The following is a 14,470-nucleotide window of genomic DNA, read 5'->3' as shown; positions in this document are numbered from 1 at the left end:
TTTTAACTTATTCAAACTCATTAATGAAAAATTCTTTTAATAATTAAACTGATATCACCAAAATCTTTAAATGACTAAACTATATATTAACTTCTATCATCGCATAATTTTACTTATTAGGTAACAATTTACAATTTAATTGTACCATATCTTATAATAGTTACAGGAAATTGTTTCTGGTTTACACGTGGCCTAAGCCCCCAAAGGGAAAAAAAAAAAAAACTAATGTTTACGGATTAAAACCCTTTTTACATCATCAGCCATTAGCCTATTGAGCATAAGAGGAGCACTATCAATGAAAAATATTTTTTAGTAAGATCTAAATTAATATCCATAAATCAAATTTCACAAAATAATGTATTGCAATTTAATTTTAAGGGGATAGATATTAATACTCCTACTATGATAATGTTAAATATTTATAAATTCATGCAAGTATATAATGAAAAAAAAAAGTGTAGTAGTATTATAAAAAAGGTCTTTTGTTAACATTTTAATATCTTAAAAATATTTGACTAAACATTATTGAATTTTTTTTATTTCTAAAAATTAAAAAAAAAGTTCTATAATCATACTTTTAAGATGTGTTTTCAGAAAACGAGATGGCTCAATCCTTGTAAAACATAGGAGCGCGATATCATTGCCCTAATTTTTATTCAATATTAAATTATTAATGCAAACTTTATTTAAAAATGTTCGTATATTATACCAAAAAAATTTTCTAGTTTAATAGTTTTTTTGTTAAAGTTTAATAATAATAATCATAATAATAATCATCATCATCATCATCATCTTGTGTACAGAAGGAAGCCTAGAAGATTGGAAACAGCCCATTAAAATTGTTGAGGACAGTAATGGACATTTATCCTAAAAAAGAAAACAGCGGAAGAATTGTTTAACAACAGCCCATGAAAATAACCCCATTAACATCTTCGTTGATAAAAATTGGAAAAATGAATATAAAGAAAATTGATCAAGCTACATAATTGACTTCGCCAAATTCTACTCAACAGGCAAACATCTGGAAATACCAACCATTAACCAAATGCACTTGTTAACATTTTGTACAAATTTTCATTAACGTCCATACTATTCAGACCCAATTACGAGCTGACTTTATCAACGAGCATTACATCTTAAGAACCGGATAAATTACGATTTGAAGGCTGACTCTTGCTTTTTTCTATTCTTCGTTCGTTCCTACGAAGCTCATCATTTCGACTTTGGTTCCTGCCTTCAAGTGAATTGCCATTGCCGCCCTTCGGAACCTCATAAATGGTTAGGCTGCTGCTGCCATTTTGAATCATTTGTTCTTCCTCATTTTCCCCACTTGACTGAAAATTTTCAAGAATTTCAACTACCTGGCTCATCAGGGGTCTGCCTTTCGGGTTTTGGCTAAGACACTGGTATGCCAAATTAGCTACCTTTATTGCGGTTTTACTTGAATATTGCCCTTCGATTTTAGGGTCTAAAATTTTTAGAAGTTTCTTGTTATGATTCAACAGTGGCCGTGCCCACTCAACCAAGTTATGCTCTCGGCTGGGCCTACTCTTGTCTAACGCTCTCCTACCAATAAGCAATTCAAGTAGCACCACCCCAAAGCCATACACATCACTTCGAGCTGTCAAATGCCCTGTTCATATTGATGCACAGCTTAGCCAACATATGGAGTCAAACATTGACCTACAATTTTATTAGAACTAAACTTACCAGTCATGACATACTCAGGAGCAGCATATCCATATGTGCCCATCACTCGTGTTGAAACATGGGTTTGGTCCCCCATTGGCCCATCCTTAGCAAGACCAAAGTCTGAAAGCTTTGCGTTGAAATCCTGCCAATTTATATGTTGATATTAAATAGCCGAAGACTAGACAAAATTCTCTTAAGTGGTAAACCACCTGTGATGATTGATTCTTCTACATTGCTCTTCCCAAAACAAGAGGAGGATGAAGAGGAAGAACGGAAGGGGGGAGGGGGAGAGAAGGGGGAAGGGGGGAGGGGGAGAGAAGGGGGGACGGAGCAAAACAATGGTACTGGAAGACTTGTGATGAGATTGAGCGGGAAACTCTTCTCATTTTGTTTTAAATAAAATGCTAAATTTTACTGGAGAATTAAACCAAAGAAATGCATTTATTGAGGACAAACGATTCTCCAAAAAGAATCACAGAAACACATAAAGTAGGCGAGGAACATATCAACTAAATGAAGCTTGTCAATCTTTCTAAATCTGTCAGTGAAACCCCATCAATCTCTCTAAATATCTTTAAGTGAAACCCTTGAGAAGGAACCATTAGCTGAGCACCAAAAGATGCTCAAAAGAATTCTTTTAGTTTGAAGTATCTGTAAGTCAATTTGAACAATAAGACATAAAGAGAAATGTTTCATCCTCTAAGTAAATCTTTCTAAATATTCTCCTAACTACTAAATGGAGGAAGATTTTACTATTTTTCTAAATGGCTTTGCTAGGGAACAACTTTTTTTAACCAACAATCAGCCAACAAAGTGACAATGAACAAATTTTAAGGGAAGGTAAGAGAAATGTAAAGGCAAAGATAAACGTTGGTTGATTATTAGCCAAAAAAAAAATGGTTTCCAATCTTTTCTCATTTTTAAATTCCAAGACACTGAGCTGCTTTTTACTTCATTTAGTATTTAGAATGTCATATCTTTACTCAAGTATAAAGTAAAAGACAACATACCGCATCTAGCAGGATATTTGATGTCTTAAAATCACGATATATGATGGGCCTCTCTGCACCGTGAAGAAAAGCAAGCCCTCTTGCAGCGTGTAAAGCAATCTTCATTCTTTTTGACCAAGTTAGTGTTGAGCCCACTCCTACACCAATAAACAATGGGAAGGTTAGGACTGTAAAGTAGAGGCAGTTTCCTTACCTATTTTCTTTTTTCTTTCAGTAATATTGTCTTCAGGAATTGAATTGTACTAATCATAAGATTTATTCAAGGCTTCCATATTAAAAGAGAGATATGGCGAAATACGGGATGAGATACTGATAACATGAATTGAAGATCAAGTGCCTTGATTATTCGGTATTCTCGGGGTAAATTTTGAAGAGGAAATCTAGAACTAGAACAATTTTTCCAACATCTTGTTTCATAATATGATTCATCATGTTAAGGATGACAAAAATATATATAAACCCTCTCAATTGGCAACAATAGCTCTTCTGATGGACATTACACAGTTAGATCAGAACCTAACTCTGATCTAAGACTTAGGTAGCCTGCAATTACAAATGAAAGCTTACTGCGAAAAAGATGTTTCTCCAAGCTGCCACTTGCCATGTACTCATAGACTAATAACCGGTGTTCATCCTCACAGCAGTATCCAATGAGCTTTACAAGATTTGGGTGACTGAATTGACCTAAGTAGTTAACTTCAGCCTGCAAAGAGAGAGCAAAACCAGGCAGTTAAGTTCATTGCGCACTACTAATTTCATGCCACAAGTCTATTTTGCTACTCGTTATTGAAAAACAATGAATTCAACTATTATAAAATGTGGCAACAAATGATCCATGGGCTAACTTGGATACACTATAAGCAAAAATATCTTTACGCTGTCAATCAATTATACAAGATTAACTTCAATGAACTATCAAGGTATGATTTCTAGAAGAATAATTTTGAGGCACTATGTAAAACGCTATATTGTCAACCACTCAACCAATTTGGCTTTTGGCAATAACTGATCCATGAGTTAGTTTTGATAAACTATAAAAAAAAAATTCACTGTCAATCTACAACCAATTAGGTTTTTGTACAACTCTTAATTTCACCGACAGTTCTCAAAATTAAAATCCTACTTATAGCGTAGTTAATGTAAGAGTGGAACACTTTTAATGGCTAGTTAATATCTGATACGACAACTCCATTAAAAAATTTAAATTGAATGAACATGCAAACAAAGCAATAAATGGAATAGAGAGAAAGAGAAGTAAGTTACGTACGAGCCATTCCCTATCGCCTTGAAATCCTTCACGATTAAGCTCCTTGATGGCGACTTGAGTGGGCTTGAAGCCTGGCCTCACACTATCATCAATGACACCTTTATACACCACTCCGAAGCCACCTTCTCCAAGAATCAAGTCAGGGCGGAAGTACTTTGTCGCTAGCCTCAGCTCCTCGTACGTGAATATATCAACATTGCAGTATCCAGCACTCTGCCGCAGATCTTTGATATTCATCGAACTCAGCGGAGTCGTCGACGATGCAGATTCATATCCTGAAAAACCCTACCGTCAGTGATTCGCCAATAGACACGTCAGATGGAACGGTTCAAAGCGAAACTTACCTTGAGGCCGAGGCTTAGAACTCGAATCGGAGATGGAGTGATGCTTTTGGTCTTCAATGCTGAAGCAAATCCCCATGAATCTGAAGCGGAATAGCAAAATCGGAATCGGAATCGGAATCTAGATGGAGATTGAAGAATAGAACGCGCATTCACATTCAGTATTCATGGTTGCCCCTCCATTCCAGAAATGGCAATGGCTCGACGGAGGAGGAGGGATTTGGATCTGATTTTCCGACTCCCGAGGTATTTGGATTGGAATTTTGAATTTGAAGTTTTGAGAGCGAGAGAGAGAAAGAAAAACGAGTGAAGAATGATTCAAAGGTTTGATGGCATTCGCAGTGGCTTCCACCGGGAGCGCCGAAAGCGCCAAACTAAGGGCTCCCCAATCCTTTTCTTTTCTTTCTTTTTACAAAATAACCCTACACTTTCTTCTATTTGTACTCCTTTCCCATTTCTTTTTTGCATTCCTCTCTCATTTTCAACTCTTCAATATCTATCTAATCACTCATCTCATCTCATCTCGTAATACAGAGTAGAGAAAACCCTTTCAGCTTTTAAACTTTTATTAATATGGCAACTTCTATCTATAACCACTTTAACAGATATTTGTTTTCATTTTTTTTAATTGACGACGGTACGAAAAATTAAACAGAAGCAAAGCAAGCCTCACTATACGCGTAGAGCTATAACAAGAAAAAGAAAATGTCAGTATGAATATCTAAATATAGGATTACTGGTAACAGAGTAGGATCCATAACTTTATACAGTTAATGTTAATCTCGAATAGATCCTATCAATTTTCTTTTAAAATTATTAGTGTAATCTTTTATCGTATAACTTTTTAAATGAGATAAAAGAATATGTAAGAGAATATTATTTAATGATAAAAATATCTGATAAAATAATTAAAAATGAAAAGAATTATTTTGTTAACGTGAGGATATTAAAATTAATCCAAGTAGACAGTTTACTGCCTTTTTGATATTTTTTTAAGTATTTAAATACACTACTATTAGAAAAAAAAATATCTGTCTAAATTATTTAAATTTATTTTATTTTATTTAATATTTATTTATTACAAAATATATTAAATAAAGTTAAAAATAATAAATTTTAATAATTTTTTATCAATACTTTTTTTTTTTGCTACCGAAAGATTTCCATTCTAAGTATCAAATTGAATGAATGTATCAACTGTATGAGCTATTTTGTTGATTTGTTAATTACCAATTTTAGTTGTTCTTTTAGATAATTGACTTGTTCATTCATTAGTTTATTTATTTTTCATCTTGGAGGAGATTGATCTTTCAATATGTCAACACGGAAAGTTGATCAATAATTCAACCCATTATATAAAATTATTATAATCAATGTATCAACTATCAAGTTTCTTCGTGAACATTACAGGCTTTTTTTTTTTTTCTAATGATGAGCAATTATACTTGGTATATAATATATCGATTTGAATTTTCTAAAGTTTGAATTTTACTTTAAAAAATAAAGTGTGATCTTTTATCATTTATTTTATAGGTGGACCAAAAATAAATATGAGAGAAAAACTATTCAAGAATAAAAGATCACACTTTATCCTCTAAAGTACAAATTTAAAATTTAGAAGATCCAAATTCATAATATATAATATATAAATTTTTAATCCTGTAAAACACAAACACTTTATCTAATTGTGGTGTTCACATATCAAATATATTTTAAATATAATATTTATCATCATTCATTCAATATATGTGTTTTTTGTGTCTAACTGTATATTAATAAAAATAAATTTTTCATCAAATATACTTGGATACACTTAAATATTATCACATATTAATATGTCAAATCTTATTCTTAATATGTATTTTAAATATTTTATTTAATTAATAAGTATTAAAAATAATTAAAAATTTATTTTATATTTTAATACTAATAAAATATTAAAATATTTTATATATATATATATATATATATATATATATATATATATATATATATATATATATATATATATCGTATTTTCATCTCATATCAAAATTTAAAATTGATGTATCTACATATCACATATCATATTATATTTCATGTTCGTATATGTGTTTATGCATCACAAATCCTACAACTTACCGAATTAATAACTACTAATCAACAAAACTTTGGTGAATTATTCTCCCAATAAAATTGATGCATGGATAAATAGGTTATAATTTAAATTTGCATCTGCATATAAGGTTGGTATTGCATAAGGAAATTAGGATTTTGAAGGTATTATCATATCATCTTCATTCAGCTATACCTTCTGAACATTTTTTATATTTGAAATCTTAATTAATTAATATACTATTATATATTAGTGTTTATATCTTGGCTCACTCTTTAGCTAGATTCAAAATGAGTAAAGCCTAATCAACATATATTATTTAGATCGATACCTACCCGACCTCATAGAGGTCAGACACGACGATACTAGTCTAGTCCTACTTGCTTGAATCAGTAGCTAACTCCTACAATTCTTCTTACTCATCTAGAAAGGAGATATCAACATTCCTAACAAAAGAGAGTAACAAAATCGCCATAAAAAGTGGAATTACTTCAAATGTGGTTATTGACTCTATATCTACACTTATGAATACCTTGACACTCTCAGGTATTCTTCGAATTCCAATCTATTAAATCTGCCTAAACCCTTACTAACTTAAGTATCAGAATTCCTTGTAGGTACCACCCCTACCTCCTCACGAGGAACTCGAATGGCTTCATCCTTGCAGGAGAAGATGTCAAAATTTCCACCCAAAGGTGTCTGGACCTTACGTTTAGGCCCAAACAACCCTGGTTCTAGGTAAATCTCAGAATATTGGTGCTGTTACCGAGGACATGGTAATCAACACCGTACGGTGGCAGACGACATTCCGAAAGATGGACACACGACTTTTGATTCTGAAGCTTAAGAAGAAGAGCAGTATAATGATGAACGAGTGTTGGTCATACCTCCCCGAATTGATAAAGGAAAAGGTGTTGCTAGAGACGCACATCAGTCAAACCCAGAAGGATATAGGATAAGCTCAAAAGTTCATTGATCTGAATGATCTGGGCCAACAGATCCCACAGAAGTTATAGGACTTGTCCACGGACATCAAGGTCTGCTGGAACAACTCAAGCAGAAGCTAGAGCGACAGTGAGAATCCGAAAGAGACCTGAGAAGGGAGGTACGACAACAACGAGAATTAGAAGAAAAACTCACGAAACTAGAATCTGATCTCAGGGGTAGGAGACTTCGCATTTATCAGGAAGAAACACCTTTAGGAGGTAAAAATCCATTTATAGAGGACAACATGTGGACTAGAGTTTCCAAAAATTTTAAAATCCCGGACATGGACCTCTACAACAGAATGACTGACTTGAGACATCATTTAAGTAATTTCAAAAGTCGAATATACTTGACCGATGCATCAGATGGAACTCGTTGTAAAATTTTCCCGACAACATTGACCAATACTGCAATGAAGTGGTTCGACAATCTGCCACCAAGATCGGTAACCTGCTTTGACGACCTTGCAAGAGGTTTTCTTACCCAATTTTTCATCCAAAAGGATAAGATCAAACATGTGCCAAGCCTCTTGGGAGTAAAACAAGAAGTCGGAGAATCTCTAGGAGACTACATGAAAAGATTCATCAAGGTGTGCTTGGGGATTCAGAACCTACCTACCGAAGCAGTTATCATGGGACTAGTTAACAGCCTCAGAAAAGGTCCCTTCTCTCAGTCCATATCGAAGAGGCATCCGACCTCTTTGTACAAGGTACAAGAGCAAATTGAGAAATACATCAACATGGAAGAAACTGTTCAATTAAGAGAGCATGCCCCGAGACAACACAATCAACATCAGGCTTGAGACAAAGAGAAAGAATCAAAGAAAAAAAGAAGAATACAACTCAAACAAGCCTCGAAAGTACCACGACTCATTATGAGTCTCCCTTGTCGACATCTACAGAGAGATCTACCACATAGAAAAGATTCTACCACCCAGACCGATTGAAAACAAAAACATAGAAGTCAGTCATAATATTGTAAATACCACAAACTCTACGGCCATTCCACCAATGACTGCTATGATTTAAAGAATGTGATCAAAAAATTTGCTAGAAAAAGTTAGTTGGATAGGTATTTAATAGAAAGATCAGATGACCAGAGTAAGAGGAAAAGAGATGAAGAAGATAGGAATTAGCGAGATCAGCCACAACAAACCCTTGAGAAACATATCCAAATAATTGCTAGAGGATTTGCAAGAGGAGGAGTAACAAAATTCTCCCGATCTGCCTGCCATTACCTTCACCAAAGAAGATGCCCAAGGGGTACACATGGACATGACGACCCTATCATGGATTGTACTAGTGCGAGCTCCACTTTCTTAGGTAGATTATACAGGACACTCCACTTTCTTCTTCTTATTTCTGATAGAATCTCTTTGTGTTGATCGGCCTCTAGTTGAAATCTCACTTCCAATATCACTTTCTTTGTGATTATCCAATACTTAAATGGGTCCTCATGGAATTTGGACCGAAACCTTCCCTCCTCATATTAAGGGACAACAGATTTCTTCCCATTTCTCTTCTTGGACGATGAGGCTGCATTCTTGGGTTCCATTTGTGTGAAATGTTAATGAACTACAATACTAAACTTAGAGAGTTTGCTTGTCTCCAAGCAAAAAGAAAGAATCATGGGAGAGAGTTGTAGGAGGGTGAAACGGAGTATGTGAGGCTTTGGGTAAGTAAGGGTAGGGATGTAGGAAGTAGTGGTGAGTGATGGGAGGGTGTAGAGTGTAACACCCTAATTGCCCTAAGTCTTACCTCTAGCCATAAGGCAAAGGTTAATCAAAGGTTACGATAATTCTAAAGCTTATACATACTTATATAGAAGAAAATAATATATATTCTAGAAGCCCAATGAAGGAATAAAACTCAAAGTCGCGTAATGCGGAATTACATACGTGAAGCGTTCGCACACGGTAACTAAACGCATTTGGTACGAAAGGTTACAAAACATCATATATACAACCTTGCAATAAACTCCAAGATACAAGGTAGTAATTAATAGATGAATATATATATATATATATATATATATGCTATACAAAAGGAGGCTAGCCACTGCCTGCGGAGTTTAGGCCGACTAGTTATAAATAGAAAAATACAGAGTTTTTGGAGTTAAAACAGCTTATACAACTTATCTCACAAGTAAGCCTCTAAGGCCATAAGGTCTAAAACAAAAGAGTGAGAGAAAATACTACAACAAAATAAAACAAAAATAACCCGCGAAGAAATCATACTCCGCTCTGCCACCATGTCCGCAATTTCATCGAGGTGAATTACAACCTGTATCTGAAAAACAACAACAAAGTATGGAACGAGAATCGGAGGTTCTCAGTATGGTAACAGTGCCCAATAATGTAAGATGTAAGGCTCCGGGATGCCGAAGGCAATCCTAGAACTTCACATCACATACGGATATTCAAGCTTAGAATAAAATAAATAAATAGAGAACTTAAACCATAACCGGGTTATCTAAACTTAGGGGGAATTCTAACTAATACTAATCACACCGCTGTATCCCACAGCCTTTGCCAACCTAACCTCCGTGCGATCCCATCGCCACCGCCAACCTAACCTCCTCAGCACCAGACAATTACAATTAATACAAATAAGTAATATACAGGTAATAATTATATATCACAATTAATTCAAGAAGCAAGTAGGCATATTATACAATTAGGCAAACTCAAGTAATCAAAGCAAACAAGCACATAAAAGATGCATATGATGAATGCCTGTCCTATTGGCTCGTGATATCACTTGTCGGTCCGTAAATGCCAACCTGATACATCCTCCCGGATGTAGCCTTTTCTGCCACGCCAGGGATATAGTGCCCTGCACACTCATGCAGCAGCGAATTTGCTACGCCAGAGATATAGTGTCCTGCACACTCATGTAGTAGGGAGTCTACTATGCCACGGATATAGGCCCTGCACACTTCACGCAGTAGAGAAGGAAATAACAACAACTACTCATGCAGCAGAGAAATCTGCTGTGCCAGGGATATTGGCCCTGCACACTCTCAACAACATCTGCTCATGCAGTAGAGAAATCTGCTACGCCGGGGATATAGGCCCTGCACACTCTCAACAACATCTGCTCATGTAGCAGAGAAATCTGCTACGCTAGGGATATAGGCCATGCACACTCTTATATAATCCAACACGTCCATCGACCTCAAATCATCACTAGACATCACCATTTCTCATCTCAAATAACTTTCAATTATCAGTTCTCAACATTCCAAGGATATAGTACCTGACACGCTTTCCTTCAATATCCATCAAGCTCATAATAACCATCATTAGTTCTTAATTCCTTTCCGAATTCATTAGTTCATCAGTTTCTTAACTCATTGTCAATAATCACCAAGTTCACTACTCTTCCTTCTCTCTCAACTAAACTCATCCTCAGTACACTAGAAACCTAAACCTTCATTCTCTAACTTTTCAAAGTAAAACCCAAATTAAATCTCCTAGGACCTTTCCCATGTTCTGATACCCGAAAATAAGCTAAAGAGTCTTAAATAGGTGTCACAGAAATTTACAAGCTTGTTGGGAAGGTGAAACAGTTAAAAACAAGATTTTGGTTGAAAATAGGGCATGTGCGTACGCACAGGGGTGTGCGTGCGCACGCCCAAGGAGATTTTAAAAAGTGTGCGTACGCATAGAGGTGTGCGTACACACAAGTGCAAAATTTTTCAAACTCTGCTCGCTCGCACAAGGCGTGCGAACGCCCTCAACAGAGTGCACCTTCCAACATGTGCGTGCGCACAGGGCTGTGCGTGCACACAGGTTGTAAAACTTCGTTGGTTATGTGTGTGCACAGGTGCTGCTAGCGTTCTCAACAGAAGGCTTTCCCCTGTGTGTGCTTACGCACAAGGCTGTGCGTGCGCACAGGTTCAAAAAATCACAGGAGTGTGCGTACGCACACAAATCAGAAATCATAAAATTCTGCAACATTGTAGAATTTCAGATTTTGCCACCAAACTTTGAATGATCATAACTTCCTCTACAAAAATCCAAATTTTACAAATTTTATGTCAATTTGAAGATCTTTCAATGAACTTTAATTCTAAACAAAATTTTAACAAAATTTGAAAACTGAGGTATAAGTTATGACTCGTCAAAGTTCACCAAAAACCAGTTTTTACCAAAACCTCAATTTTAACCAACTCTCAACTCAAAACCAAATCAAACCTGCTCAACACAATACCAAATTCACTCATGAATCTATACCAAACATTTCTCAACCATATCAACTATTCAATCATCTAAACCATTCAATCCCTACCTCAATTAACTCTAAATTCAACCTAATATCACATCCAAATTCCTAAACCACCATTCAATATCAACATTAACCACAAGATTCAAAATCCCAAATTAATCATCAACATATATCATCACACATCATAATCATTATTCAACAACATCTAAATCATCGTAAAGACTCATAATTCTCCTCATTCCCCAATAACATTCCCATTAATCATCATTAATAATCACCAACCATGCCAACAACTCTCAACAACCATAACAAATCTCAACATTCATCATCAAATTTCTCAACATCAACAACCATCAACATATAATATCACTCCTCAACCATATACACTCCATACACTATCATATCAATCACTAAGACACAATTCACATTCAATTAACAAATACATTCAATTCAATCCTATCTTAAGGTCAACTAGCCTAAGTTTTCAGAAACATTACATATTACATAAAGGAAATCGAAACCATACCTTGTCGATTCTGAATATGCACAAACACCAAAAGCTTGGCTCCAACAAGCTTCCATCAAGCTCTAAACCACCAAAGCCACAACCAACTCAAAAAACAAGCTTCATACATACAACATAACCATGCATTAACAACTCAAGCTCACACTACACTAAACCACAAGGATATAGAGGTTCCTTACCTTATCCAATGGTGATTGGGACAAAGCTCGACAACTACCCACTACTAGAGATCACATAAATAAGCAAAATCACAAAATCTACTCAAAAACTCTAACCAAAAAATGTAGAAATATAGGGCTGGAAACTGGAGCTTGAGCTTTGAGTTTTTACCAGATTATCTTAGATAGAAATGAAGAGCTTGACAAGAGCTTCGCATGGCCGCAAACAGCTCGTCAATTAGATCTTCGGATCAAAAGTTATGGAGCTTTGAAGGAGGAGGTGAAAAGGGAAACCCCTCTTCTCCTCTCTTCCCCTTACCAGCGCCCCTTTCTTATTTTTGGGTGAAAATGAGCTGAAATGCTCATTTAATGAGCATATATATGTTGGGACTTGGGCCTGGTCCAACCCGTTAGCATTTTTGGTCCATTTGGCCCACTTTGGGCCAAAACCTTTAATATTAGTACCCGGTTTCCAATTCTAAAGGAGGCTAGCCATTGCCTGTGGAGTTTAGGCCGACTAGTTATAAATAGAAAAATACAGAGTTTTTGGAGTTAAAACAGCTTATACAACTTATCTCTCAAGTAAGCCTCTAAGGCCATAAGGTCTAAAACAAAAGGGTGAGAGAAAATACTACAACAAAATAAAACAGAAATAACCCGCGAAGAAACCATACTTCACTCTGCCACCATGTCCGCAATTTCATCGAGGTGAATTACGACCTGTATCTGAAAAATAACAACAAAGTATGGAACGAGTATATAAAAGATGTATATGATGAATACCTATCCTATTGGCTCGTGATATCACTTGTCGGTCCGTAAATGCCAACCTGACACATCCTCCCAGATGTAGCCTTTTCTGCCATGTCAGGGATATAGTGCCCTGCACACTCATGCAGCAGCGAATTTGCTACGCCAGAGATATAGTGTCCTGCACACTCATGTAGTAGGGAGTCTACTACGCCAGGGATATAGGCCTCACACACTTCATACAGCAGAGAAGGAAATAACAACAACTACTCATGCAGCAGAGAAATCTGCTACGCCAGGGATATAGGCCTTGCACACTCTCAACAACATCAGCTCATGCAGTAGAGAAATCTGCTACGCCAGGGATATAGGCCCTTCACACTCTCAACAACATCTGCTCATGCAGCAGAAAAATATGCTACGTTAGGGATATAGGCCCTGCACACTCTCATATAATCCAACACGTCCATCGACCTCAAATCATCACCATTCATCACCATTTCTCATCTCAAATCACTTTCAATTATCAATTCTCAACATTCCAAGGATATAGTGCCTGGCACACTTTCCTTCAATATCCATCAAGCTCATAATAACCGTCATCAGTTCTAAATTCCTTTCTGAACTCATTAGTTCATTAGTTTCTTAACTCATTGTCAATAATCACCAAGTTCACTACTCTTCCTTCTCTCTCAACCAAACTCATCCTCAGTACACCAGAAACCTAAACCTCCGTTCTCTAACTTTTTAAAGTAAAACCCAAATTAAATCTCCTAGGACCTTTCCCATGTTCTGATACCCGAAAGTAAGCCAAAGAGTCTTAAATAGGTGCCACAGAAGTTTACAAGCTTGTTGGAAAGGTGAAACAGTTAAAAACAAGATTTTGGTTGAAAACAGGGCATGTGCGTACGCACAGGGGTGTGCGTGCGCACGCCCAAGGAGATTTTAAAAAGATTGCGTACGCATAGAGGTATACGTAAGTACAAGTGCAAAATTTTCCAAACTATGTTTGCTCGCACAAGGCGTGCGAACGCCCTCAACAGAGTGCACCTTCCAACTTGTGCGTGCGCACAGGTTGTAAAACTTCATTGGTTATGTGTGGGCACAAGTTGTGCTAGCGCTCTTAACAGAAAGCTTTCCCCTTCGTGTGCGTAAGCACAAGGCTGTGCGTGCGCACAAGGCTGTGCGTGCACAAACAAACCAGAAATCATAAAATTCTGCAACATTGCAGAATTTTAGATTTTGACACCAAACTTTGAATGATCATAACTTCTTCTACAAAAATCCAAATTTTACAAACTTTCTATCAATTTGAAGATCTTTCAATGAACTTTAATTCTAAATAAAATTTCAACAAATTTTGAAAACTGGGGCATAAGTTATGACCGTCAAAGTTCACCAAAAACTAGTTTTTA

At 36.0% G+C, this 14,470-nt stretch overlaps 2 protein-coding genes across 2 annotated transcripts; one reads left to right on the top strand and one right to left on the bottom strand.

Moving 5' to 3' along the window:
* Positions 1-909: 909 nt before the first annotated feature.
* Positions 910-5,042, bottom strand: LOC112732376 (probable serine/threonine-protein kinase PBL17). The gene is made up of 6 exons (XM_025781079.3): positions 4,314-5,042; positions 3,970-4,244; positions 3,270-3,405; positions 2,703-2,839; positions 1,711-1,834; positions 910-1,633 (listed from the first exon to the last, which is right to left on the bottom strand). The coding sequence occupies exons 1-6, from the start codon at positions 4,387-4,389 to the stop codon at positions 1,137-1,139; spliced, it is 1,245 nt and encodes a 414-aa protein (XP_025636864.1). The 5' UTR covers positions 4,390-5,042; the 3' UTR covers positions 910-1,136.
* Positions 5,043-7,675: 2,633 nt separating this feature from the next.
* Positions 7,676-8,194, top strand: LOC112735131 (uncharacterized). The gene has a single exon (XM_025784703.1). It carries the CDS (start codon positions 7,676-7,678, stop codon positions 8,192-8,194), a length of 519 nt encoding a protein of 172 aa, XP_025640488.1.
* The last annotated feature ends 6,276 nt before the right edge of the window (positions 8,195-14,470 follow it).

This window comes from Arachis hypogaea, chromosome 13, assembly GCF_003086295.3.
Source record: "Arachis hypogaea cultivar Tifrunner chromosome 13, arahy.Tifrunner.gnm2.J5K5, whole genome shotgun sequence".
NCBI lineage: Eukaryota > Viridiplantae > Streptophyta > Magnoliopsida > Fabales > Fabaceae > Arachis > Arachis hypogaea.
The sequence above is the reverse complement of the archived record's forward strand: the minus strand, read 5'-3'. Positions and strand labels throughout refer to the sequence as shown.